Raw genomic sequence first — 25639 nt, forward strand, 5'->3', positions numbered from 1 at the left:
TTAGATGACTTGCCTGGAATCACACAGTTGACTGAGGTTGAATTTCAATTCGAGTCTCACCGAACTCCAAGTCCAGAACCATATTTGCTTACCTCTTGTTATTAGTCTACTGCAGGGGACGATCTTTTTTTCTTTTCTTTTTTTTTAAATTTATATTCGCAGCTAGAAGCTGGACACCCACCTATCTGAATCTTGTAGAAGGGGAAAAGGGAAAAAAAATATTATTTGGAAGCCTTAGAGAAAGGATGAAGAAGGGTGGAAGAGAGGGAGGGAGAAATAGTAGGCTTTCAGCAAGGAGAGTTGGAAGAGGAGGGGGTGAAAGGCTTGTAAGAAAGGGAGAGGGAGAAGCGGACCCCCCTCACGACCTGAGAAGAGATCGGGAAGATATGCTTGGGAGAAGGGAAGAAATGGAAGGCTAGCAAGAAAGAGAGGGAGAAGCTGGAAACGTGCTGGAGGGGGAAAAGCTGAAAATGCGAGGATTGCCAAAGAGGGAGGGAGAAGTAGGACGCTTGGAAGAGGAAAAGGACGGAGGGAAAGAAGCAGGTTTAGGAGAGTCGTATAGGAGGAAGGGTGGGGAGAGGTAGGAGGCGTGCAAGGTGGGAGGGAGACAGGGAGAAGAGGAAGAAGCGGAAAAGTTGCGGGAAGGAGGAAGAAAGAAGCAGGCAGAGGAAAGAGGCAGGAGGGTGTAGGGGAGAGGCAGTAAAAAGGAGGTTGCAGGGAGACGCGAAAAAGACCCGAGGAGAGCGGGAAGTGCAGGAGAGAGGGAATAAGACCTCGGCCGCTAGCCGGACGGCCGAGGGGCTTGCCGGTAGCGGGTGGCGAGCGCGGGAAAGGCCGGCCAGCCGCGTGAGGGGCGCGAGGCCCGGCTCAGCTCCGGGGAGGGCGGGGGAGGATGAGCCGGGCGCGGGCGTGGGCGAGGCTGCTGGATGGAGCCCCCGAGGCGGAGCCGCAGAACCTGGCTCGGGCCGGGGCCGCACGTCCGGATCCCCGCGGCTCTCCCTGGGCCTGGGCTGAGGAGAGCAACAACATCCGAGTAAGTGAGGAGGGGTATCGGGAGGGAGAAGGCGGGAGACGAGACTTCTAGTTCAACCCCTCATTTTACAGATGAGGAAACAGCCCTCAGGCCGGGAAAGTGACTGGCCCAGTTCCCCAAGCTCAAATCCAGTATTTGCACACCAGGGCCTTGGACTTCTGTGGGATTTCGGGGCCGCTCACAGGGTTTCCCTCACTCTACAAACCTTCCTGGGCCGCATCATCCGGTCTGGCCATTAACTGGTTAGAGGAAATCGAACCTTATGCGGAGCAGAAACAACTGCTCCCTGAGCCTCAGGTAAAACTCTTCTGTAAAATTAGATGCAAGGCTCTAAGGATGTTCAGCCAGGATTACTTCTCCTCCCTGGTCCCTCTGGATTTTAGTTGTCAATCAGCCTACTGTTATTACTAGGCGCCTGGCCCGTCCCGAACACATTTAATGCTTTTAAGAATTTGAAAAGAAATTCGTTGAGTCCGAAGGCTCTCTCGGTCCGCTGCCTAGCACGGAGGCCCGTGATTAAATTACTCAGTAAGTGACTTGTTTTCTCAAGCTCACAAGTTTCCAGAGTTCATTTTACAGGCTCTGCCTCAGCTGGCGCATTGACTTTCCTGAACTCCTGTCATACAGAGCCGGGCTTAGAAAGCAAGAAAGCGGAGTTGTTTGGTGCGCGAAAGGGGACACTGACCGATGCTGATTTCATTGACTTCAGTCTAAATTGGTGCTGAAAGGCTGTGCTGAAAGCATTCTCTCTTTATACCTTTACTTTTTTTTTTTTAAACCAGCTGTTCATCTGAAGTGACAAATTTCTTTTTAAAAGGACTTCTCTGGAGTAGTTTCTGTTAATTATTCATACTTCAATTTTGATTATTTTAACTAATTTATTTAAAAGTAAAGTTTATTTTTAGCCAAATCTCCTGTCTAGACCCTATTCCAGCCTCTATAGTTTAACCTAGTCAGTTTAGGGGAAATCTCCTTCAGTATCATTCAGGGAAATGGAATTTTGGAAGCAGCTGTGGTGCGAATGTATAAACAGAGGAGTTGGTAGATTAGATCTGCATCTACCTCTCTGAGCTTCAGAAGTTTTTTCATTACTTTAATGCATTATATAAACGTTATATAAGTGGTGGCTATTATTATTATGTAAAATAAGGACTTAATTATCTTAAAGGTCTCTTATGCTTAGGTCAACAAAAGAGAGAAATTTGTCAATGATTAGACATTTCTTAAGTCCCTACTATGTGCTGAATGCTGGGGGGATAAAGGTAAAAGGCAGTTTCTGTTTTCAAGGAGCTCACAGTGTAGTGGTGGAGACAGCATACAAACAACTAACAAGTATATTAGGGTAAATTAGAAGTAATGAATGGAGGAAAGGCATTAGAATTAAGGAGGATCTGGAAATTCCAGGCTTCCTACTAGAAGCGAGGGTTTTGTTTGCTTGTTTGTTTTTGTTTTTGTTTTTGTTTTTTTTGCTGGGACTTGAAGGAAGCCAGCAAAGTGGCTAAGTAAAAATGAAGTAGAACATCCTAGGCTTGAGGACCAACCATTCATTCATTCAATCAAAATTCATTAAACACCTACTACATGCCAGGTGCTTAAAATGCCCAGAATTGAAAGATGGAGTATCTTGTTCAAGGAACACGAAGGAGGGGAAAAGGGGAAGGTTATAAGGTGTAACAAAACTATGAAGATATATTAAGGATTTTGATGGTTCAAAGGATTTTCTCTTTGATCCTGAAGGTAATAGAGAGGGCTGTATGTGACCTGGTTAGACCTTCAGTTTAGGGAGCTTAATGGAGAATGGACTGAGGTAGGGAGAAACTTAAGAGAGGAGAGACCAATCAGCAAGCTATTGTAAAAGTCAAAGTGAGGTATAGAGTTGGGTGAGGAATAGGAAACTAAGTGATTTTATGAAGGGAATTTGTAGGATGAGGGAAAAGAAGTAAATTGTGGAATTCAAAGGTATTTCTTTCCAGTTTTGCCTAGAATTCAGGTGTACCTACAAATTATCAAACATTCCTTTTGACATGTATACTATAAACTGCCACTACTTAATGCTTAAACAGAGTATGAATTTAGAAGGCTTTAAAACTCTTAGCCCTTCCAGTTAGAACATCTTTCCAGTTTGGGGCAGGAATAGATAGTAAAATAGAAAATAGAAGATAAGCACTTTGAAGAGAAAGGACTAACATTCATTTAAAATATTTTTTTTGAATTCCAAATTCTCCTCTTCCTTCTCCCACCACTGAGAAAATAAGTAGTTTGATATGTTATATATATGTATGTTATATATATGTATATATATATGTATATTATATATATGTCATGCAAGACATTTCCAAGTTAGTCATGTTGTGAAAGAATAGACAAACCAAAAAACTCTTGGAGGGAAATAAAAAAGTAAAGAAAAAGTATACTTCCATTTGCATTCAGATTCCATCAGTTCTTTCTCTAGAGGTAGATAGCATTTTTCATGGTAAGTCTTCAGAATTGTCTCTGAATCATTGTATTGCTGAGAATAGCTAAGTAATCCTACAATATTGCTGTTACAATATACAGTATTCTCCTGGTTATACTTATTTCACTTTGCAAACCCCATGCCCCACCTCCTTCACCATTTCAAATCTACAAGAAAGGTGATGAGCACAGCAAACTAAAAATTAAAAAAAACAAAACAAAACAATACACCCATACACATCTGGAAAATGAAACAATCTTCCACAGGGTTATCCCTCAGAAAAGAAAATAGAAGACCACCGCACTGACCATTTGATTCTAGAAAGAGCATAAGGGATAGAATTAAAATATTTCAGAAAAAAAGGAGGCACTACCAACTCATGTCACTGAAATTAAGAGAACAAATAAAAGGGAGAGGATTAATTACTCTATTAATATATTAGGTGAAGGCCATCTCTGTTTGTCCAGATCTATATCTTGCCACTGGACCCAGGTAATTCTGGAGTTGAGAAAGTTATTTTTCTCTTGAAACCAATTCACTTGAATACCATTTCATCATCTGCCTGATGTCATGGTCCTCTTTGAGAAAAAAGGAAAAATGACAATATCTAAGGTGGAAAGAGGGTGTGTGTGTGTGTGTGTGTGTGTGTGTGTGTGTGTATGTATACCATGAAGGTAGATGCTATCTGCATCAACAGAAGTAGGTATAGAATAGAATAGTTGTACATATATACATACACACATACACACAAACACCCACACATACCTTATGTTTAATGATAGTCTAGGGCAGGAAGGGGGGGAAGGAAGAAAAAACGTTACATGATAACTTTATTATATATTTGAAAAATGAAGAGCAAGTTTCATATGCAATCATCTTTTTTCTATTCTACAGTGTTATGTAAATGCTTATAAAAAGTAAATTTTAAATTTCAGAATAAAATTTTTAAAAGAAAAAAAGAAATAAGTTAACAAATATGAAGAATTCAGAGAAAAATGGAAAGACATGAATTGATGCAGAATGAAACAGAAAATAGGGAAGCTAAACTCTGAGTAATTTTTCCATGTTTGAACAGGGAGAACATAGAATGAAATATACACCTCTCCTTTTTTTTTTTTTTGAATGTTGAATATCCCATAAACTATGATCACTGGAGCAGTTGTTTTTGTTTTAATTTTTAAGTTAACAAGGGAACATTTAATGTTGTATTTATGTGGGAATTTATGTCTGTGATGCTTCCAAAGACATGTAAAACCACATGCTTTCAGAAGAGAATAGAATTAGATTTAATGCTAAAACGTTGCCAGGTCCAGTTTGTCACCTTAGAGGACAAAAAAACTTCTAACCATCGAAATAATTTTTATTTATATTATCTTTTATAATTTATCATCTAGATACAATCTGACATATTCCTTTTTTTTAAGCTGCCAGAAATAAAAAATAACTTAGAAGAAAACATTTCCAGAAAAAGTAAGTGAAATATTGCATATTTTAATATTCTATAATATAATTTTATGTAGTTAAATATGTATTCAGGTTATTTTTCTGTATGTATTCAATTTTTAAAAATGTGAATAAATCTCTTGGAGGAAGCTAGTAAAAAGTGCTATTTCTATGGCAACAGGTATATTTCTGTCAAAACTCCTAAGGTCATTGCTGTATTGTAATAGGGTGAGCAATTTTATTATTATTTTGAAAGTCAATTATTCTAGCATAGAGAATTTCACAGTATATGGAGAGAGAGAGAGAGAGAGAGATATTGCTTTTGAAGGCTGCTTTGCAAAAACTTAGCAGGACATGTTATTTTTTTTTTCTGTCTCAATTCCAGCTACTCACCAATTATATTTACTGTAATGGCTTGATTGGTTATCATTTGTTTTTATTGTCCATATCATCTGCTGCACCATTGAGGAAAATGGTCATTCTTAGTGGAATTAGAAGATATGTCATTTTATTCCCTCTGAGAGAGAAAAAAACCTATGATGATGTCTTGCTTTAAATTTTGTTGAGGTCAGGGTATTATAATATTATATAATACAGTCTTGTCCAATATTCATGGAACTAAATAAAAGCTTATGAAATCCAGGAGGAAAGTACCCAATTTGCATTTTTATATTTTAAAATCTACATGATATAACAGTTTATGGAAGCAAAAAAAAAAAGACATCATGATATTTAAAGCCTTAATTACCTTTATGCATTCATTAGTTTGCAAGGTGGGAAATTCTAGATTTGGAAAATTTTATGTAGTGTCGTATTGATTGTTGATTAGTTTTGTTGAACTGTTTTTTTAAACTTTTTTATTCCTTGTTACAAAGGTTCTTTAGGAATGAGAAGGGTGTATATAATTGGAAATAAAAGTAGTTTAAAAATAAAAAAGATCAATAAAAAACTGCTGTTTAGTTGTAGTGAATAGTTTATTTTTGTGCAAAGAAGCCTTTAAATTGTATATGTTAAAAGAATTAAAGAATCACAGTGAAGTGCTATATAGAGTTCAGAAAAGTTCCAAGACATTTGTAGTCATGCTCCATAGAAACATAAAAGAATATCATGAGTGCACATCAGACAAATAAATACTTAAATATTTTTTGTTGAGAGATGAGAAGCAGTATAATAATGGAAAGAATACCAGACTGGGTGTGTAGGAGACCTGTATCCAAATTGTGCTTTTCTATTTACTAACTCAGTAACTATGGTTGAGTCATTTAAATTCTTATAGCCTTGATTTCCTTTTCTGTAAAGTGAGCCTATTAGTACCTATAGTAATATATTTGTATGCTCACAACTTTCCTTACAAAGTTGTTGTGAGGAAAGCACTTTCTAAATCTTAAAACACTAGAATTACATAGTTGGAAAGAAGTAGTAGAAAAAGAACTGGACTTAAAGCCTTGGAGAATCTAGGTTTAAACCCTGAACCTCCTACTTATTAACTCTGTGACCTTCAGAAAGACAAATTTATGAGCCCCATTTTCCTCAATTGTAAAATGAGGAGTTTGGAATAAATTATATGAATGCCTTTCCTTCCTGTACTAAATCTGTGATTCTTAGAAGCCATCTGCTCTAAACCAGACCTAAAATAAACTTTTTTCTAAGTCATACCTCATCCATCTTTGCTTAAAGACTTCTAGTGAGAGAGAATCTCTTGCTTCCCAAGGTAGCACATTCTACTTTTGTATAGCTCTAATTGTTAGGAAGTGTTTGCTTATATTGCATTATGTTATATTATGTTATATCAAGCTTAAATATTGGTATTTATTACTTTGTAATTATCGTCTGTTAGTTCTAGTTCTATGTTTTGGGACTAAACAAAAATTTAAGTGATGATGGTATTATTGATATTTTATTAAAGGCAGTGGCTCTTTTGAAATTTTAAGTACATGGCAAATCTTACTGAGAAATCAGAAAAATTTAACAATGGTAAATATGTAGACTGCTTCCCATAAATGTCTTTTCATGTTGCTGTTAGTCATTCTATTGAAACCTAGTTTTTAACTTGGAAGAGACCTTAGAAGTGATCTACTCCCATCCTTTCCTGTTCTTGAAAAGTGGTCATTCAGCCTCCATTTATTTATAATCTCAAGAAATAGGATATTTGTTATTTCCCAAATAGCCTGTTTTATTTTGGGGCTGTTCAAATAGAATGCCCTCCTTTTATTTGATCAGAATGCTACATTCCTGTAAATTTTCCCCATTGGTTCTCTCTCTCTCCCTCTCTTTCTCTTTCCCTCTCTCCCTCTCTTTCCCTTTCTCCTTCTCTCCCACTCTTTTTGTCTCTCTCCTTCTCTCCCTCTTTCCCTCTCCCTCCCTTCCCCCCTGAGGCAGTCAGGCTTAAGTGACTTGCCCAGGATCACCCAGCCAGGAAGTGTTAAGTGTCTGAGATCAAATTTGAACTCAGACACTCTTAATTTCAGGGTTAGTACTCTGTCCATTGGTTCTGTTTAAGACAGCTCACTGAATAAAATGCTGTCCTTTGAATTAAGAAGTTGTGTTCAAATTCTGTATCAGACACTTAATAGCTGTGTGACATACCTTGAGTCTTTCAGACTCAACTTTCTCATCCCTACAATAAGGGGGTTCAATTTGGTAACATATAAGAGCCCTTGTAAGCTCCAAGTCTCTGATTCTAAAATCTGTTTGGAAACCAAAAGCATGTTCCCGACTCTTCTTGAGTTTCCTTCAACTAATACTATTAAATGGGCCTGAGCCTCCTAATTATCCTGGACATCCTTATCTGTACCTGCTGAAGTTTATCTTCCAAAAATCTGATATCCAAAACTTAACATAAAATCTTGGTTGAGTTCTGACAAGGATAAAGTTTAAAAGGACTTGTTTCTTTTAGATAACTGTACTTCTATTAATTTAGTTTAATAATAATAAGTGTTTTTCCCCCCCTGAGGCAATTAGGGTTAAGCCCAGGATCACACAATTAGGAAGTGTTAAGTTTCTGAGTTCATATTTGAACTCAGGTCTTCCTGACTTCAGGGCTGGTGCTCTCTCTATCCATTACACCACCTAGCTGCCCCAATAATCACATGTTTTTGACCTGCCATTTCTCCGTATTGTAATTTTGCAGTTGATTTGTTTTAACCCTATGTGCAGGATTTTGTATTTATCAAATTAATTTAATAAATTAGTTTTTATCTTATGTGAATTTGAGTAAAGAGAATTAAAATTTCATCCTATTAGATTTTCCCTATTGTTAGAACCTGTAGAGAAATTTTTGGATCTAATTTTTGTTAAATAAAATATTAACTGTCCCTCCCAGTTTATTGTCCTCTACAAATCTGACAAATATGTCAACTGTATTCAAGTAAGTAATAAAAAAGTTTACGTTGTAAAGAAGATATTTTGATACTTTGAACAATCCATGATCTCATTGATTTAGATATCTTTTTCCATTACCATCACCACCCACCCAGATATTTTGAGTTGCTGTGACTGGAACTTCTATTAATCTTCTTCTATTAATAAATCTACTGTACACTTAATCTAGCTAAACAAATAGTTCATTTTCCAGAACTAAAGTCTTTCCAGTCTGGAAAACTGTTCTGGAATAGCTTTTGAGAACCCCAGATCACTTCTGTGCCACAATAAAACATCAGAATAAAATTATTATGAAAGTCTAAAAATGAAAGATTGAATTTTGACTCTTGCTTATACTTGTATAATCTTGGGCAGGTCATTTAATTTCTTCATTTGTGAAGTGAATTGGATAAGACTAGATGATTACTAAGATCTCTTCCAGCTTTAAATCTCATAATCCTATAAAAAAATTTAATGGGCAAGTAATATGCATAAATTGAGCTAATATAATGTTTTCGCTATTTTCTCAGAAGTGTCAAAAACTCGTTATAATACATCTCTCTGTTATTACACTCGAAAATTTATGGACCTTCTCAAAGCTGCACCCAGTGGTGTTCTTCATTTAAAAGAGGTTGCTGCAATATTAGGAGTAAAGAAACGAAGAGTGTATGACATCACCAATGTATTATATGGAATCAAACTCATTCAGAAAAGGTCTAAGAATTGTATTCAGTGGATGTGAGTTGGCTTTAAATTTATTATAGATTTTTAGCTGCATAGATATGATTTATTCTAAGAAAACTTAGAGTATTCTAAGAAAACTGTGGAAGCTGAAAGTATAAAAACAAAATAGGAGTTAATATGAACTTAAATAGTACTAGTGTTAGGAGCTACTATTACCTTTGAATAGTTATCATCAAGCATAGTGCCTTACATATAGAAGACCTTCAATAAATTTTTATTAAATAAGTATTAAACATATTAAATAAAGATCAATAAACAATTTGATTTGATTTGTAGAAACTCAGTTTTTATGAGTACAAAACAAGGCATGTGTATATGAGTGGTTGTAATCCATTAAATATTGTGATTATTGGTACATTTAAGGTATTAAGTCTTCATGAAGATCTTTACCTTCAAGTTATTTGCAATGGATTTAAGGATAAAAGACATACATTTAAAAAAAAAATAACAACCAAGAAAGAAATAACAAGTTCAACAGGAATGCAAAAGAGAGATTAAATGCTAGAGTGATCTGTGAAAACTTTGGGAAGAAGGAAGAATTTGATTTGAGACTTAAAAAATTTTTAGATTTTCTGTATTTGAATTGATTTGTGATAATGGGAAAGAATCGAGACTCTAAAATCACATGATTCTGCTGAGATTCTAGAGGTGTAAATTGGACAATGGTGTTAGATTCTCTGACCACTCTAAAATTGTGTGATTTGGGGAAAGAAATCAGTAAGATAAAGGAGGAAGGCATTTCAGGAGAGTCTCAAGAAGTAATGGAGGCCAAGAAAGCTTATTTTTCCTTACGGAGACAGGACAATATTGTGCAGTGAAGAGTGGGGAAAATAATGATGACAATATAAAGTACTTTAAAAAATTTTAGTAGCATAAGGAAGAGTTTTTAAAAGGAGAAATTGTACAAGTGATAATTATAAGAGTGGTTAACTTTTGAGTCTGAGGATTTGTGCTCAGATATGCTATGACTTGCTACTTCTGTAATTTTGGATAAGTCACTCAGTATCTGTTTCCTTAATTGTAAAATAAGGCAGATGGACTAGATAAACTTTAAGGTCCCTGCAAATGTGATCTTGTATTATTTGTTACTTTGGGCAAATCACTTCTCAGGGCCTCAGGTTTCTCAGTTGTAAAATGATTAAAAAAAAAAATCATAGGATCATAGATGACTATTAGAACCTCATTTAGAGCTAAGCCCCAGGATCTCAAAAGCACAAAGATGTATCATGAATAAGGTCATCAAAGATCAATGATTTCATTAATATGGGAACTCTTTTATCCATGCAAATCAAAACATATGCTAACTGAGAAAAGAAATCTTAGAGATTTCAAGAAATCTTAAAATTTACCTAAGACTTAGGGAGTTCCTTGGTCACATAGAGTAGCTCGTGAGGATCAGAGGCAGACTATGAATCCATATTTTCCTAACCCCATTGCTGCAGTTTCTATATAATGCTACGCTGCATTATTTTTAACCAAAATTGAATATTAGTTCAGTTTCAACTCATTTAGCAATTGTAATAATTGTGTAGGTTCAGCATGGACTGATTTACTGGTTGCTTTTATTTGTAATTTTTTTTATTATTAAAAAGCAGATCCCAACAACTGATTCTTGATGATGTGGAAAATAGTGCTTGATTTAGAGTAAGAGGATCTTGAGTTCAAGCTTTGGCTCTGCCAGTGACTGCTTGTGTGACTCTAGGTAAATAATTTCCCCTCTCTAGGTGTCAGTTTCTTCATCTGTAAAAGGGGGAGATTAGATACTACATGGCCTTTCAATTAAAATTAAGCAAATTAATTTTCTAGATCCATCACATAACTGTTGGAGATTAGGTTTGAAAGGCTAAGAGGCAGAATGGAGGCCTTCCTCCAGCCAGAGGCAAAGAAATAAAAATCCTGGACCTATCACTACTTGTGATCATAGATAAATTACCTAATCTTTTAGGATCCCTTGTCTATAAAATAAAAGAATGATTAATTATCCTCATGCAAATTGAATTATGTCACTTGCCTAATTAAAAAACCTTCTGAAGTTCCCTATTGCCCACTCATTAGCTTGGCATTAAATGCTCCTCATGGTCAGTCTATAAGTTTCCCAAATTTATCAACAACAACAATATTAGTACACATTTCTGTATTATTTATGGTCTTAAAAAGCATTTTCCTCACAACTCTGCCAGGTAAGTGCTTTAAGAATTGTTATATGTCTCTTAGAGATAAAGACATTAAGGTGCAGAGTAAAATGACTTGCCAATCTTGAACTCAGATGATATGATTCCCAGACCATTACACTGTACTAAAATCTTTCTCACATTTCATCCTGCTCCTGCTCTTTTTCACATAATCTGTACTCCCACCAAATGTTACCTCATGTCTATGAACTTGTTTAAAAATATTTTAAAACATTTAAATCTATATGATGAGTTTCCTTTGCAATCCTATGTATTTCATTTTATGTATTTAAAAACATTATTCTGAGAAGTGGTCCAAGGGGTCCATAGGTTTTTATCAGACTGCCAGAGGGGTCTGTGACACAAAAAAGTTAAGAACCCCATACTAGATTCAGATAAAATCTCATATTTTTTTAATGAAGTCTTCCTTGAACCCTATCATTCAAAAACATTTCTCTTCTCAAAATTTTTATAGCATTCTATATTTCTGTTATGATTTTGTTATGTTTCATTGTAATTTTTTCATGTATCTTTCTTTGTATACCTACTTGAGGTCAAGAATTGTAGTTTTGGTTTCCCTAGCACTTTTTTTGTCTTAATCTTTCTAACTAGGTATAGATATGATTAATAATTAAATTCACAGAATCTCAAAGTTAGAAGGCACTTTAGAGGCCACCTTCTCAACTGATAATTGAATAATAGTATTCTCTACAATATACCCAACAGCCATCCAGCCTTTGGGTGAAGACCTTAATAAAGGGAAAACCTCTAGAAGTTTGGGATCCATAGTGGTGGGGAATAATAGAAGATATATTATTGGCATTTGGAACTCCTGGTGGAACCAAATTTCAATTTTCCCATAGAAACTGTGGGAAGCTACAGTATTATCATTACCATAACTCATATATATTCTGAGTCAAATATGCTTCTGTGATTTGTGGTTCAATTTGTTAAATATTTATCTTTGTTATGTTCCTCAGATTCTAGTACAGTAATATCTACGTAGTACTTACGGAATATTTGGATGATGGCCAGATGATTGATCTTTGAAGCCCTTTCCATTTCTAAAAATTAAAATGCCAAGAATTATCTCCAACATTATGCACTGGACATGGTTGGAGGAAGAAGCACTATTCCAAGACCATGACAGTATGATTAGCTCACCTATGATCCTTATTTAAATTCTCTGCTAAATTTTATTTCCAAAAGTTGATCTTCTAATATAGAATTTTCAATTCAGTTTATTAAGAAATATTTTTCTGAAAAGGCACGTCATTTTTTCATGTAAGTCAGGGGAAAAATTTACTATGAACCAAATTTGTGTTAACAGATAAATGCTGATTGTTTATATTATGTATAGGAAATTTTAAAGTTAGTTGTTTTGATATTGATTACTTGCTGTCAGTGTTTTATACACACTATACAGATCTGAAGAAAAAAATAAAAATTAGAAAAGTGATGGTGAAAGTGTCAATTTTTATTATTGTAAATATTGTACAGTAATCTAGATTAACGTTTTATTCTTCTATATTCTAAATGTTACTGTGTTCTGTTTTTTTATGTTCTTAAAGAGGATCTGACTTCAGCAGTATGGATAGAAAGATAGCACAGCAAAAGAAGCTAAGGGATGAACTTTCTAATTTATCTGCAATGGAAGACACTTTGGATGAATTAAATAAAATCTGTGCTCACCAGTTATTTGAATTAGTAGATGACAAAGAAAATGCTAAATATCCTTTACTATTAAATTTTATGCCTGTTTCTAAAACCATTTATTTTGGATATTAAAGTCAACATTTATAGTTATTTTTGTTTAATATAAGTGGGAGTTATTATTTTAACAGCTGAAGAAGTAAAACTTTAGATTAATTATAAACCATGAGTCAAAGGGTTTTGCTTTTTTGTGATTTTTAAGAGCTTTTCCCATTTGTGAAAGACAAATTGGATTCATGGATTGGGTAAGAGTTTAGAATAGATTAGGCATCTTAAATTTTTTTTTTTTATTCATGACCCCTTTTTACCCAGGAAATTTTTATATGACCCTGTGTATATAAATATATAAAATAGGTATATAAATTTCCTCATAATAAATCATAATTATATGACCCCCATGTTCATTTACAAGACTCCATTTGGGGTCCTTAATCATCAGTTTAAGAAACTGGGAAATCTGTACCAGATGACTAGAATGTATTTAGATTAAGGTCAAATAGGAGAATAATAAAATGATTTTGTCATTGGAGTATACTATAGACTATTTGAACAGGAAGAAGAATTGTATGAGAAATAAATCAAAAGCCTGGCAGAAGGTTTTACCCAGCAGGGATGGGAGAACTTTGATTATCCAGACATGTTTTGGATCTCTCTCTTTCTCAAAGTGAAACAATTAATAACTTTCTGCCTTGCTTTAAATGATCATTTTTTTTTTCCTTCAAAAAGTCGAGGAATAAACAAGGGAAATTGTATTCTAAATCAGATTGTCACTAACTGGGAGGAACTGGTTGCTGAAATGGAAGTGATGGCCAGAGATTATGATAAAGGAGGAAAGGAAATCTGAGCATAGATTTGATATGCTTCTCTAAATTTGAGGAAAGTATTTCCTGAAAAACTAAGAGCCAAGGATAGATCCTTGGTACACTTCATTAGAGACTTCCTTTCAAGTTTACATCAATACTTTAATTAATAACCACTTTGGGCCTCAGTAATTCAACCAGTTTTGAATGTACCTAATAATAATACTGTCATCTAACCCTCAGCTTTTTAAACTATGATTTGTGAAATTATGACATATTATCAGTAAATGTTTGGTTTTGTCTAAAAATATATCTGTAAAAGTATAGGTATATACCCAGGGTCACATAAGAATTTCTGAGATGAAAAGGGGGTAGCAAATAAAAAACGTTTAAGAAGCCCTGATCATTAAAACCCACACCTCTCCATCCTGTTCATAAGAACATAGGAAACTTTATTAGATACTTTTCTAAAACCCAGACAAACTATAGCATTCCCTTGATCTACAAAACTAAAATCCTGTTAGAAAAAGAAATGAACTTGTTTTAGCATAATCTAGCATGCTTCTTTTTCCAAGTGTTCATTATTAAATGTTCATTCTTTTCCTGATTCATTTTGAATTTTGCCAGCAATCAGGGCCAACCTCACTGGTTTAAATAAAAAGGTGTCCTGAGAAATTCCATGGTACTCCTTCTTTTGCCTGATTTTTTCAAAGTTTATTCATCAGCTCAGCAATCAACAGTTGCCACTTTTCATTTTAGAGGTCCTTATTGTTTCTCTCATAAGATTACTAAAGCATCATTCTAGCTTTTTTGACTAATTTCTTGCTGTCTGGATTTACATGGTAGGCCCCATGTAAATTATTGGTTTTTTTAAACTGAGGCAATTGGAGTTAAATGACTTGCCCAAGGTCACACAGCTAGGAAGTTATTAAGCGTTAGACACTTTTGATTTGATTTGAACTCGAGTCTTCCTGACTTCAGGGCTGGTGCTCTATCCACTGCACCACCTAGCTGTCCCTAAATTATTGGCTTCTTTACTCAGGGAAAAGAGTTAGATGAGAAACTGGATTGAATTGGAGAGATTTACCTGAATTGGTAGTACTGAAATCTTCCTAGTTCATTCTTTTTTGGGCATTAAACATCAGAAGTTCTGAGTTTATATGCCAATATCTACCTCCCAGGATTGTTGTGAGGATCAAATAAGATAATTGTAGAGTATTTAGTAAGTGCCCAGCACATAGTACTGTGTATATATAACTATCAGTTGGTTGTTATTATTGTTGTATTACTTGTTGGGGCACTGCAGTACCATGAGAACTCTAGAGAAAATGGCAGAGAAATCAAAGTATCTTTGATTTACAAAATCCATTTGTTTTTTCTTGCCTCATTACCTTCATGCAGTTAATTCCCTACTCCACTCACCTTCCCCATTGGCAATAATCACTTTCTGTGCCAAAGCTAATCAAGGGATTTAAACTTTTCTGGTACCTAAAAGTCTAAGATTTTGGTTTTACAGATGATGAAACTGAATTTCAGGATGGCTAATCAACTGCTTTTAGTAATAATGGGCAGTTAGCTTTTATTCCAATCTTTCTGATTCCAAATTCTGTGCTTTTTTCATTCTACCACAGCTGTCTTCAAAAATCTTGTTTTCCAGATGATACTTATATCATGACTGAGCCAAAATACAAACATTTCACTTTGATGAGTATTAATCTAGACTGGGAAGACTTGATTAAATTTTGGACTTCCATGATTTTTTAAATTAGGCAGTATAGCATTGTGGAGAGTTAGTTTGGGGCTCAGGAAACCTGATTTAAAGCTGTGACTTTGACTTTGATGTTGTTTTACGGCTGAATAACTTGCTTAACTTAAGAAGGCCTACAGACAACTAAGAAGTACAGAAGAATCACTAAACAGATCTGGAGAAGCCACGCAAACATTACAAAGTTAGTTATAAACTCATATTTTCCAATTTAACTGGCTCTTGTGACATGATGGCAATCCTTTTATTCCATCATAATTTATATCTTATTCTACTTCCTACCAGGTTTTTCCAAACCTTCTCTTCTCAAGCCTCAAGTACATCTCTTTCCCTTTCTCTCAGCTAAAGGCCTTGGTCAATTTTACTTAGGGAAAAAAATGGCCATTTGACAGGAGTCAGTCAGTAAACATTTCTTAAGCATCTTCTGTATACCAGGCCCTGTGTTAAGTGCTGGGGATACACATAAAAATAGATAATCTCTGCCCTCAAGAAGCTCACAATCCAACAAATGTCCTTTTCTCAAGTTCTCTTTATTCCCAGCATATGCTCTATCTCAGCCCCCACGTGCACTAAATTTGGTCCCCAGAACTTAATTACCTCTTCACTCAGTTTTTAAGTAGTGTCCTGAGTGGTTGAAAGGTATGTTTCAAATGCTGCAGCTCACAAGCCTCCACCAGGATACTTCCCATCTTGATGATCAGTTAATATAACTTAGACTTTATTAGCTTTTAGAGGGGGTATTATTAAGGCAGTATACTAAGAATAAGTATTGCAAAGCATTCCCTCCTCCCAAAAAAATGTGTGTTATACTGTCCAACTAGTGTGTGTGTGTGTGTGTGTGTGTGTGTGTGTGTGTATAAAGTCCAGGGAAAAGCTTGAGCTTGCAGAATATATGTAGCAAAGTAATAACTTACAGCTATTGGAAGTACTTTTATTGGAATCATCAATCTTCCTTGACTCCCTATGAAGACATTAATACCATCTGTGCTGAGAACTCTAGAACTGATGAGAAGTTAGGAAAACCACAATTCTTTAGATCTTCCAGAGCTCACAAGACAAAGATGCTTTTGTTTAGCCTCTTGCCCCTCAAATATTTCTTATTTGGGAGAAGTTCTCTCTTCTCTCCACTAGCAGATGTGCAAACCTGCCTTATATTTTTATGCAAGGGCCATAGTCTCATCCACATAGAACAGAATTCATGTTAGACCTTTATCACAATAGAGATTTTTCTGCATTCACTCAAAACATAGCATCTCATCACTTGCTAAGGTAGGATGATTTATTTGTTCAATAAACTTCTACTCTTATATCTCAAAACCCTGTGACATCATTCCTTTCTCTTTCCTTTTTCCCTTAGTTTTTGACAGTAAGGTGATCATTCTTGCCAAGGCTGGATACTGTGTATATGTGCACTGTATATGTGCTTTTGATCTCATACTCTCCCATTTTCTCCAGCAGATTGCAACTTTAATCATCTCCACTCTTTCATTCTTTAAATAATTTGCCTTCATATATGCCTGAAGTTTCTCCATCCTTAAAAAAAAAGTCACTAGACCCTTTTGTTCTCTCAAGCTTTCATCCTATATTTCCTTTTCCCTTTCTTAGCCAAATTCTTAGGGGAAAAAATGGTTTCTACTTAATTGTCCTCATTTCTCTTCTTATTCATTCCTGAACCTTTTGTAATCTGCGTTCTGATCTCATCATTCAAATGAAATACTCTCTTCAAAGTTACCAGCAATGTCTTACTTGACAAATCTGATAGTCTTTCCTCAGTCCTCAGGCTTCTTGACCTCTCTGCTGCATTTGGATGCTGTTGACCACCCTCTTCTGGATTTTTGTGATGAAATTTGCTTCTGGTTCTCTTAACCTTTTTAATTGCTCCATTTCATTATCCTTTGCTGGTTCTTCATTTGCATCACACACTACCTGTGTTTGTCGGTATTCTATTTTACTTCTTTTCTCTCTACTCCTCAGGGATTGCATCAACTCCCATTAGAGAACTCAACTTGAACATTCTCTATGCAAATGACTCCTAGAACTAGATATCCAGTCCTACTCTCTCTCTCTACATTTTCAGTCTCAATTTACAGAATGTCCCTTAGACATTTCAAACTGTATATCCATCCCAAAGACAACTAAATCTTAAAACAGAACTCATTATCTTTTCCCAGCCCTCTTTGCAACTTCCTTATATTTGGCATGGTCATTACCATCTTTCTAGTTACCTAGGTCTACAACTTTGGAGTTAACGACTCACTCTATATACACATATATACATATTGAGTTTTCTAGGGTAGATACTTCTGGGTTCATACATCTTTGTTTTATATGTGGTATTATATTTTCTTAGATATTCCCTTTACTTCTTTGAGAAATGGCTGTTATACAGATTAATATACATTGGTTGAAATATTTTTCTATTGGTCAGTATTTTTTTCTTTGTCTTAGTGTTGGAGTTTAACTATAAAGGGTCTAAGAAGGGTTAAATTTTATAATCTTCCTCTTTGTGGTTCCATTTCCATTCTACAGATTTTTTTTTTTTTTTGCATTTAAGCTTGGTTTTTTTTGGAAAGCTTTATTTGATGATTTCACAAAATATTCCAAGTTCTTTAGGTTTTTTAAATTTTTCTGATATGCCAGTAATTTTGAAACTATTATGTTCTTACTGATGCTTTTTTATTGTCATTCATCTTCTTATTCATTTTCTATTGTGGTTAATTTTTATTTTCTTGCATATGTGTGTTGGTATCTCTTCTCTTCAAGTTTGTTTAATTGTCTTGCCTTTTTTGAGTCTTATCTAACTGTCCTGTCTTTTTTTTTTTTTTTTTTTTTTTTTTTTTGGCAGTGGTTCTCTATAAGTGCTCAGTTTATAATCTCTCATCTTACTGGAAAACCTTTAAATTCATTTAGACTGACTACAACTCTCTAACCAACTTAAGTTTTGATTACCTTTTAATCATGTTCTACCCTTTTATTCCAAAGATACATTCTCCTTGACTGAGAAAATAAAATAGAAGATAAGTAGTTTTACTTTTTTGCTGTTATTTTTACTTGTAAACATTTTACTCTTTGTCCCATGCAGCATGAAATTTCTTGTGGAGTTTATTAGGTATTTTGATAACTTGATAGAGAGAAGTACTGTATTTTTCTTCTATCTCAATATTTAATATGTTGTAGAATCACTTTTCCTTTCTATTTATTTTTCTTAATATTTTTAGTTAATCAACAACAAAATTTAGATTAAATAAAATTAATGAAAACATAGAACATCTGTAACTGGAGTAAGCAGTTAAAAATGGACTATTTATAATGTTTTTTAAAAAGTCTGCTCCAATTAAAAGAAATAATGACTTTACTGAGTAATTTCCTAGTCTAGGCTATTTAGTATATATAAATTAAAAAGTGCTTTGTATCATGAAGCATTTATCTTCTAAACTTAGAGAGTCCTTGACTAAGAATGTATGTTAGCTTATGTAACCTATGAAGATATCCATAGCCTTCAGGCCTTCCATGAGCAGATTGTTATTGCAGTCAAAGCTCCAGAAGAAACCAAATTGAATGTTCCACCTCCCAAAGAAGTAGGTATTCATTGATATTTGTTTATAATTTTAATGTTAATATGTGTGTGTGTGAGAGAGAGATAGAGACAGAGACACAGAGAAAAAGAGAGAGAGAGAGAGAGAGAGAGACAGAGAGAGAGACAGAGAGAGAGAAAGAGAGAGAGAGAGAGAAATCTCAGCATATTCTCTATTCTAAATGGGTTTTTGGCATTGTCATTTTTCACTTAAGGAATAAGCTTACAGAAGAGTTTAATTGAATGTCCACATGTGACCACCAACTAAGTAAATTAAACTCATTTTTTTCTTTTTTTTCATAATTATAACTTTTTATTGACATAACCCATGCCTGGGTAATTTTTTACATTATCCCTTACACTCACTTCTGTTAGGACTTTTCCCCTCCCTCCCTCCACACTCTCCCCCAGGTGGCAAGCAGTCCAATACATGTTAAATATTAAACTAATTTTTAAAGTACTGTGATATAAAGAATCTGAACCTAGGGGAGATAAGTCATCATTAGTTCATTTTTTTCAGACTTTCTCTGAGTATTGACTATTATGTTGTTTTCTCATTTCCCCTGAAAGTTATTCATATCACAGGGTCATAATATGGTATAGCCAGGTTGTAAATTGGTTCTTTCCTCATGTTTATTTTAAAATCTTCAAACTGAGTGAAAAAAAGTATTCTCTGATTCTTTATTATGAGGTGGGGTGATCCTAGAATATTGGAGGTTACACATAGGCTCTGGTAGGTATCAAGCTTTCAACTATGGGCTCAGGGATGGACTCTACATCTGTTGTATGAAAAAGTGGATTGATTAATCACTAGAAGACTGGTCATAGGGTGATTAATACTTTGGCTACAGCAATTCTTGGAGACTGTTTATTGAGTCATACAGGGGTTGTGATGTATAGCACACTAATGAAATCATAGATCTTTGAAGTAAGTTATAGAGGTGGCCTGTTCAGATGAATGACCCAAAGTATCTAAATCACCTGAAGATTGTACTTGTTTACTGTATTTTATTTTTTACTAGACCTGTGATTTTATTTGTGTAAGGAACTTTCTCTGACAGTGCAGATTAATATCTTCTCACAGTTTTGAGTTTCAGAGAGTTAATGGAGGCATGGAGAGATTAATTTTTTTTCATACAGCCAATATATTCAGAAATGAGACGAGCCCTGATCTTCCCATGTGACCTCTCATAACATTTTATAATGTTATTAAATCCTATTTCCCATTTTTAGTGCTCTTATCAAAATACTTTTCTTCTTAAGAAAATCATGAAGTAGGTGATATCATCCTTATTTAATTTAATTTTAATTTATGCTGTTTTTAAGATGATTTCCCTGTCTCATCTAGGCTGAAAGTGTAGTGTCCACTCAAGGGCTTGATTCCATTGTAGAATAACATGGAAGTTTTGATTTGCCCCTTTTTGACCTGGGCTACCCTCAGTGGCCCACCATAATGGTTCAGACATGCAATTAATTCTAACCCTGTTGCACCTCAGAATTTCCAAGTTCAGGCAATCCATCATCCTCAGCTTCTCTAAATATCAAGAATATCAAAATATCTTTGATATTCTCTAAATATCAAAGACATGCATTTGCCAACATATCTGGTCATATTCATAATATAATATCACCTTATGTTTTTAAGTAGTGTCTTTTAGTTTTCAAAGCAAAAGTCTTATATAATAATTCACATTTATTTATTACTTTAATCTTCCCAAACTGGGAAATAAGCAGTCAGGCCTTGTAATTCCCATTTTAATAATAACATCTTATATTTACATAGTGCTTTGCCATTTTTCAAAACAAGAATACTATCATATTGTCTCATCATAATTGTCAGCTTTCATAATTATATGATGCTTTAAGATTTAGTAAATACTTCAGAACTCCATAAGATAGGCAGGACTGTTATTTTCAAATCCCTTTTAATATATCACATTTTAATGATCTATCAGTACATGTATTGGTGCTAATGGTAAAATGTATTTATTGTACGTTTATGGATGCATATTTGTATAGTATATTTATCAGTTCTACTGATCACCTGAGAATTATTCAGGGTAAGTAAACTTTTTACAGAGTTAGTCTGGCTCTAGCTCCTTGAAGCAAGAATATCTACCCTTCTGTCTCACACCCTGACTAATATATTCATTTAGATGTATTTTATGTATAAAATAGCTAGCTATTTTTCAACCTATATTCAGTTTTTCTTATAAAATTGATTATGTAATACAGTGGAAAGATTTAAAATAAAGTAAAGATTTCCCACAAAGATTGTTTGCTTTAAGTGAATGAAATAAATATAGTTAATGGAGCTCTCATTCATGATTCAATTTTATTTATCTTTCGATAGGACTCTATAACAATACACATAAAAAGCACAAAAGGACCCATTGATGTGTATTTGTGTGAAATGAAGCAGGAAAGTACAACTGACAATTTGTATGAAGACACGGAATGCAAATTTTCTGAAAACTAGTATATAGTACATATCGATGAAGGTAAATAGAAGGAAAATTGGTATAATTAGGAAGAAATAAGTAACTTTATATACTAGTTAAGTTCAAAATATCCCAAGGTTGTTAACTTTATATTAAAACCTTACAACTAAAGAATAATTGTTAGCTTACACACACATACACACACACACACTCACACACACACACACACACACACACACACACACACACACTTCAACCCCACCCCCCCAAAAAAATTTCATAAGTAAAATGAATGAAACCCAAAGTTGCATTCGGAAAACATGACATTGTGGAATGAACATTAGAGACATGAACTCTTATTTTGATTCTACTATTAAATAACTCTGTGTCCTATCCACCTATAAAGTAAATGAAAGGAGGAAAGAAGGTCATACATTTGTATTACTCACCTTACTGACAGGACACAAGCTCAAGATAACTGGCTGAGATTCAGGAAGATGGACACTTAAAAAAGAGCCATACTCTCCCATAGTAATTTTTAAAAAGTCACTTAGAATCCCAAGTCATCCCCTTTCTCTTTCTTACTCATTTGGACTTCTTTCTCATCTATAGAAAATAGGTCAGCGCTGTAGTAGAGCAGAACTATGTTCTTGGGGGTAATCTGGACCCATGTATGGTTCTTCCTTCTAGGAATGGTGACTTGAGACAGAAGTTCATGGTGGGCTTCATGTACTAATCCAGTTGATTTGAGAGGGGAATCTCTCTCCCATGTATCTTGGATATTATTTGCCTTTCTGTTATCTTTTTTGGAATTATATTGAAATAAAAATTTAAAAATATTTATTTTAAAACTTATTTAAATATTTGAACAATCAAACAAATTCATGAAACTCAATTTATGAGCCCCTGCTAAGACTTTAAATTGCATTGGTATGGAAGTTTCCTTACTGAAATCATGGGTGCAGGTTTCCTCTCTCTAAGCACACTTTTCAATTTTGGAATCATAATCAAATCAATACAATAATTGCAACTAGAAAAGCTGTATCAATCTATCTGCTCAGTAGTTTTACTTCCTGTAACTTTCTGAACCAAAATACCACTCATTGGCTACCATTTCCTTATATATTTTTCATCCTCTTAGAATATAATCTCCTTTAGAATAGGAGCTATCTTCAGTTTGTATTTGATCCACATCACTTAGTTTGGTACATAGTAAATGCTTAATAATTTTTTTCAATCATCAAAATTTTTTTGTATTAGCATTTATAGTTTTTTTTAGCAATAATAATATTCTGTTACTTTAATTTAATGCTTTGTTTATTCCCTGATTGTTATGCATATGATTGTTTCAATTATGTTGTTAATTACAAATAATGTTCCTCGGAAAGACTTGACATAAAAGAAAGAGAGCACAATTTAGGAGTTACAAGACTTCACAAGAAGATCCAACAACTTCCTCTTAATTTACTAGCTGGGCGACTTTGGGCAAATAAATCCCTTAATCTTTTTTAATCTATAAAAAGAGATAAATGATGCTTGGTGCATCTCTCATAGGGTTGTAAGAATTAAATCAGATAATGAAACTTAAGTACTTTGTAAGCCTTAGAGGAAAAAAATGGTAGCCATTATTAGGAAATTTTTTGTATGGGTAGGGTTGTTTTTTCCTTTCAAAAATATCTTCAGTATATAGTTCAAGCATTATGATAGCTGGGGCATAAAACATGTACTTATGAACATTAATAATTACCACATCAGTGTAATAGTGTATCTTTTTTCTCATAGCTCTGACAACATTGAATTTTGTGATTTTTTAACTCTTTATTCCATCGTGATAAGTGCAAAAGTGATTTCTCAAAGTTGCTTTAATTTTCATTTCTTCAGTTAGAGTTTATAGTTTTCCAAGTGATTATTAATAACGTGAATTTTTCCATTTGAAAATTCATTGGGGATCAATCTTACTCATGTAAGTTTTAATCATTTTCATGTAGCTTTTTTTCATGTAGCTTTTGGATATCAGAATTTTATCAGAAATAGCTATATCAAGATTTTTTCCCTAATCTCTTTCCTCCTTCTTCTGGATACATAATAATTTGCCACCTCCTCCATAAAGTCTTTCTTGATTCCCCAGTAGTTAGTGTCCTCCCTGAAATTACATTTTATTTATATTGTATATATACTCGATATTTGCTTTTGTGTGTGTGTTGTTTCACCTATAGAAGAAATGATTTGATTTATTATTTCAAAGTTATCTATTTTTATATAATCAGTTACATCTGTTTTATGCCCTTTGATTTTTTATTGGTTGAAAAAAATATATTTTTAACCATATAGGTTTTAAGAACATTTTGGGCATTATCATTGTTTTTGCAATAGTAAATTTTTCCATAGTCTGACAGTTAAGAGACACGTTGCTTTAACTCATCAGTGAAAACTTGAAATTGGAATTTGTACCGTATTCATTGTGTGCATCACTACAAGCAAGGCATACTTTGAAGAAGATTTATAGATATTAATTTCATAGGTTTTTTTATGTTTTGGGTTATAAATTAAATTGGGAATTTGCTTTTTTTTAAGCTAATGATCTCAAAGATCCTGCCATAACTAATTTATAAATCTATTATTAATGTTTTTAAGGGAGCATCCAGGATGTATAGTGGATAGAATGCTAGGCCTAGAGTCAGAAGCCAGCCTCAGACACTCTGGTTATGTGATCAAGTCACTTCATCTGGAAAATGAGTTGGAGAAGGAAATGGCAAATCACCACAGTATTTTTGCCAAGACCTCAAATGGGATCATGAAGATCAAATGTGACTGAACAACAATGTTTTTAAAGTTCATTATTGATTATATCCAATTGTAATATTGAAATAGTAGCACTAAAGGTTTCCTATTTGGCCTGCAAAAGTTAGCTTTTAAATAAATAATCTTCAAATATTTTGCATTTTTCAAAAATGAAAACTAATTATTCTCTTGTTCTTCTTACTCATCACCTTTTGCTTTTTCATTTAGAAAAATAATCTATTTTGTGACTCCATGATTATTGTGTTCTTTGTTTTTCAGAAGGAAATCTGCAGCACTTTTAGTTAAGTAGAAAGGAAAGCATTTGAACAATCTTGAATAGGAACATTTGAATGGAGTCGCTTGACAAGTTTGTTTGAACACAAGAGATATTCACATTTCCAGTTTCAAATTTATTCAGAACAATAATATGCTCATGGTGGATTTCTGTGCCTAGCTGATATTAATGTTATGATCAAGTCATGTTTTAAGTGGGTCACTTGTATGCAATATCATTAGCCTATTGATTTTTTTCTTGGAGAAAATACACAGTTTGTAAATATTTGTGAAAATTCTATTTAACAATGAAGCAGTTCAACAATTGAAGGTGTTGGGCAAGTAGAGCAGTTTTCCTATCAAAATAAGTTAGTAAAAACAATATCTTTCAGAAAACAGATGTGTAATTGCCTCTAAAGCATAAGTATGAATCTGGAGTCAAAGAAATTGGGTTTTCCAGGAGATCATTGTACATGGCAATAACAAGATTATACAATCATCAATTTCTGATGGACATGGCTCTTTTCAATAATGAGATAACTGAGGCCAGTTCCAATGATCTTGTGATGAAGAGAGCCAGCTACACCCAGAGAGAGGACTGTGGGAACTGAGTGAGTTTCACAACATAGCATTCTCATTCTTTTTTGTTGTTCCTTGAATTTTGTTTTATCTTTCTTTTTTTTTCTTTTTGATCTGATTTTTCTTGTGCAGCAAGATATTTATAGAAATATATATTTGTATATTGGATTTAATTTTTTTTTACATGTTTAACATATTTTGGATTACTTGACATCTAGGGGAAGGGGGTGAGGGGAAGGAAGGAAAAAATTTAGAACACAAGGTTTTGCAAGGATCAATGTTGAAAAATTATCCATGCATATGTTTTGAAAATGAAAAGCTTTAGTAAAAAATCCAAAAATATATAATAAAAAAAGAAATTGGTTTTTGTGAACTTCCTATATTATGAAGGATATGTAAAACACCCTAGTTTCAAAAGATGCCTTATGTATTTGATTTTGTTTGTAAATAGCTATGTAAATAAGGCTATGTATAAGTGAGAGCAATACCTCTGTATGTATTTGTATA

At 34.0% G+C, this 25639-nt stretch overlaps 1 protein-coding gene across 1 annotated transcript; it reads left to right on the forward strand.

The window, feature by feature from the left end:
* Positions 1 to 647: 647 nt before the first annotated feature.
* Positions 648 to 25079, forward strand: LOC100933360 (transcription factor E2F6). Its single transcript, XM_012539955.3, has 7 exons — positions 648 to 1033; positions 4913 to 4958; positions 8822 to 9029; positions 12778 to 12936; positions 18948 to 19062; positions 21412 to 21559; positions 24560 to 25079. Exons 1-6 carry the CDS (start codon positions 893 to 895, stop codon positions 21535 to 21537), a joined length of 795 nt encoding a protein of 264 aa, XP_012395409.2. The 5' UTR covers positions 648 to 892; the 3' UTR covers positions 21538 to 21559; positions 24560 to 25079.
* Positions 25080 to 25639: the final 560 nt, after the last annotated feature.

The sequence above is a fragment of the Sarcophilus harrisii genome, chromosome 2, assembly GCF_902635505.1.
Source record: "Sarcophilus harrisii chromosome 2, mSarHar1.11, whole genome shotgun sequence".
NCBI classification, from domain to species: domain Eukaryota; kingdom Metazoa; phylum Chordata; class Mammalia; order Dasyuromorphia; family Dasyuridae; genus Sarcophilus; species Sarcophilus harrisii.

Bases quoted from the DNA above. Each gene is read 5' to 3' on its own strand.
- LOC100933360 (XM_012539955.3), top strand. From the start codon at position 893: ATGAGCCGGGCGCGGGCGTGGGCGAGGCTGCTGGATGGAGCCCCCGAG. The intron at 4,959-8,821 runs GTAAGTGAAATA...CTATTTTCTCAG, and splicing joins AGAAAACATTTCCAGAAAAA to AAGTGTCAAAAACTCGTTAT. The intron at 19,063-21,411 runs GTAGGTATTCAT...ATCTTTCGATAG, and splicing joins ATGTTCCACCTCCCAAAGAA to GACTCTATAACAATACACAT.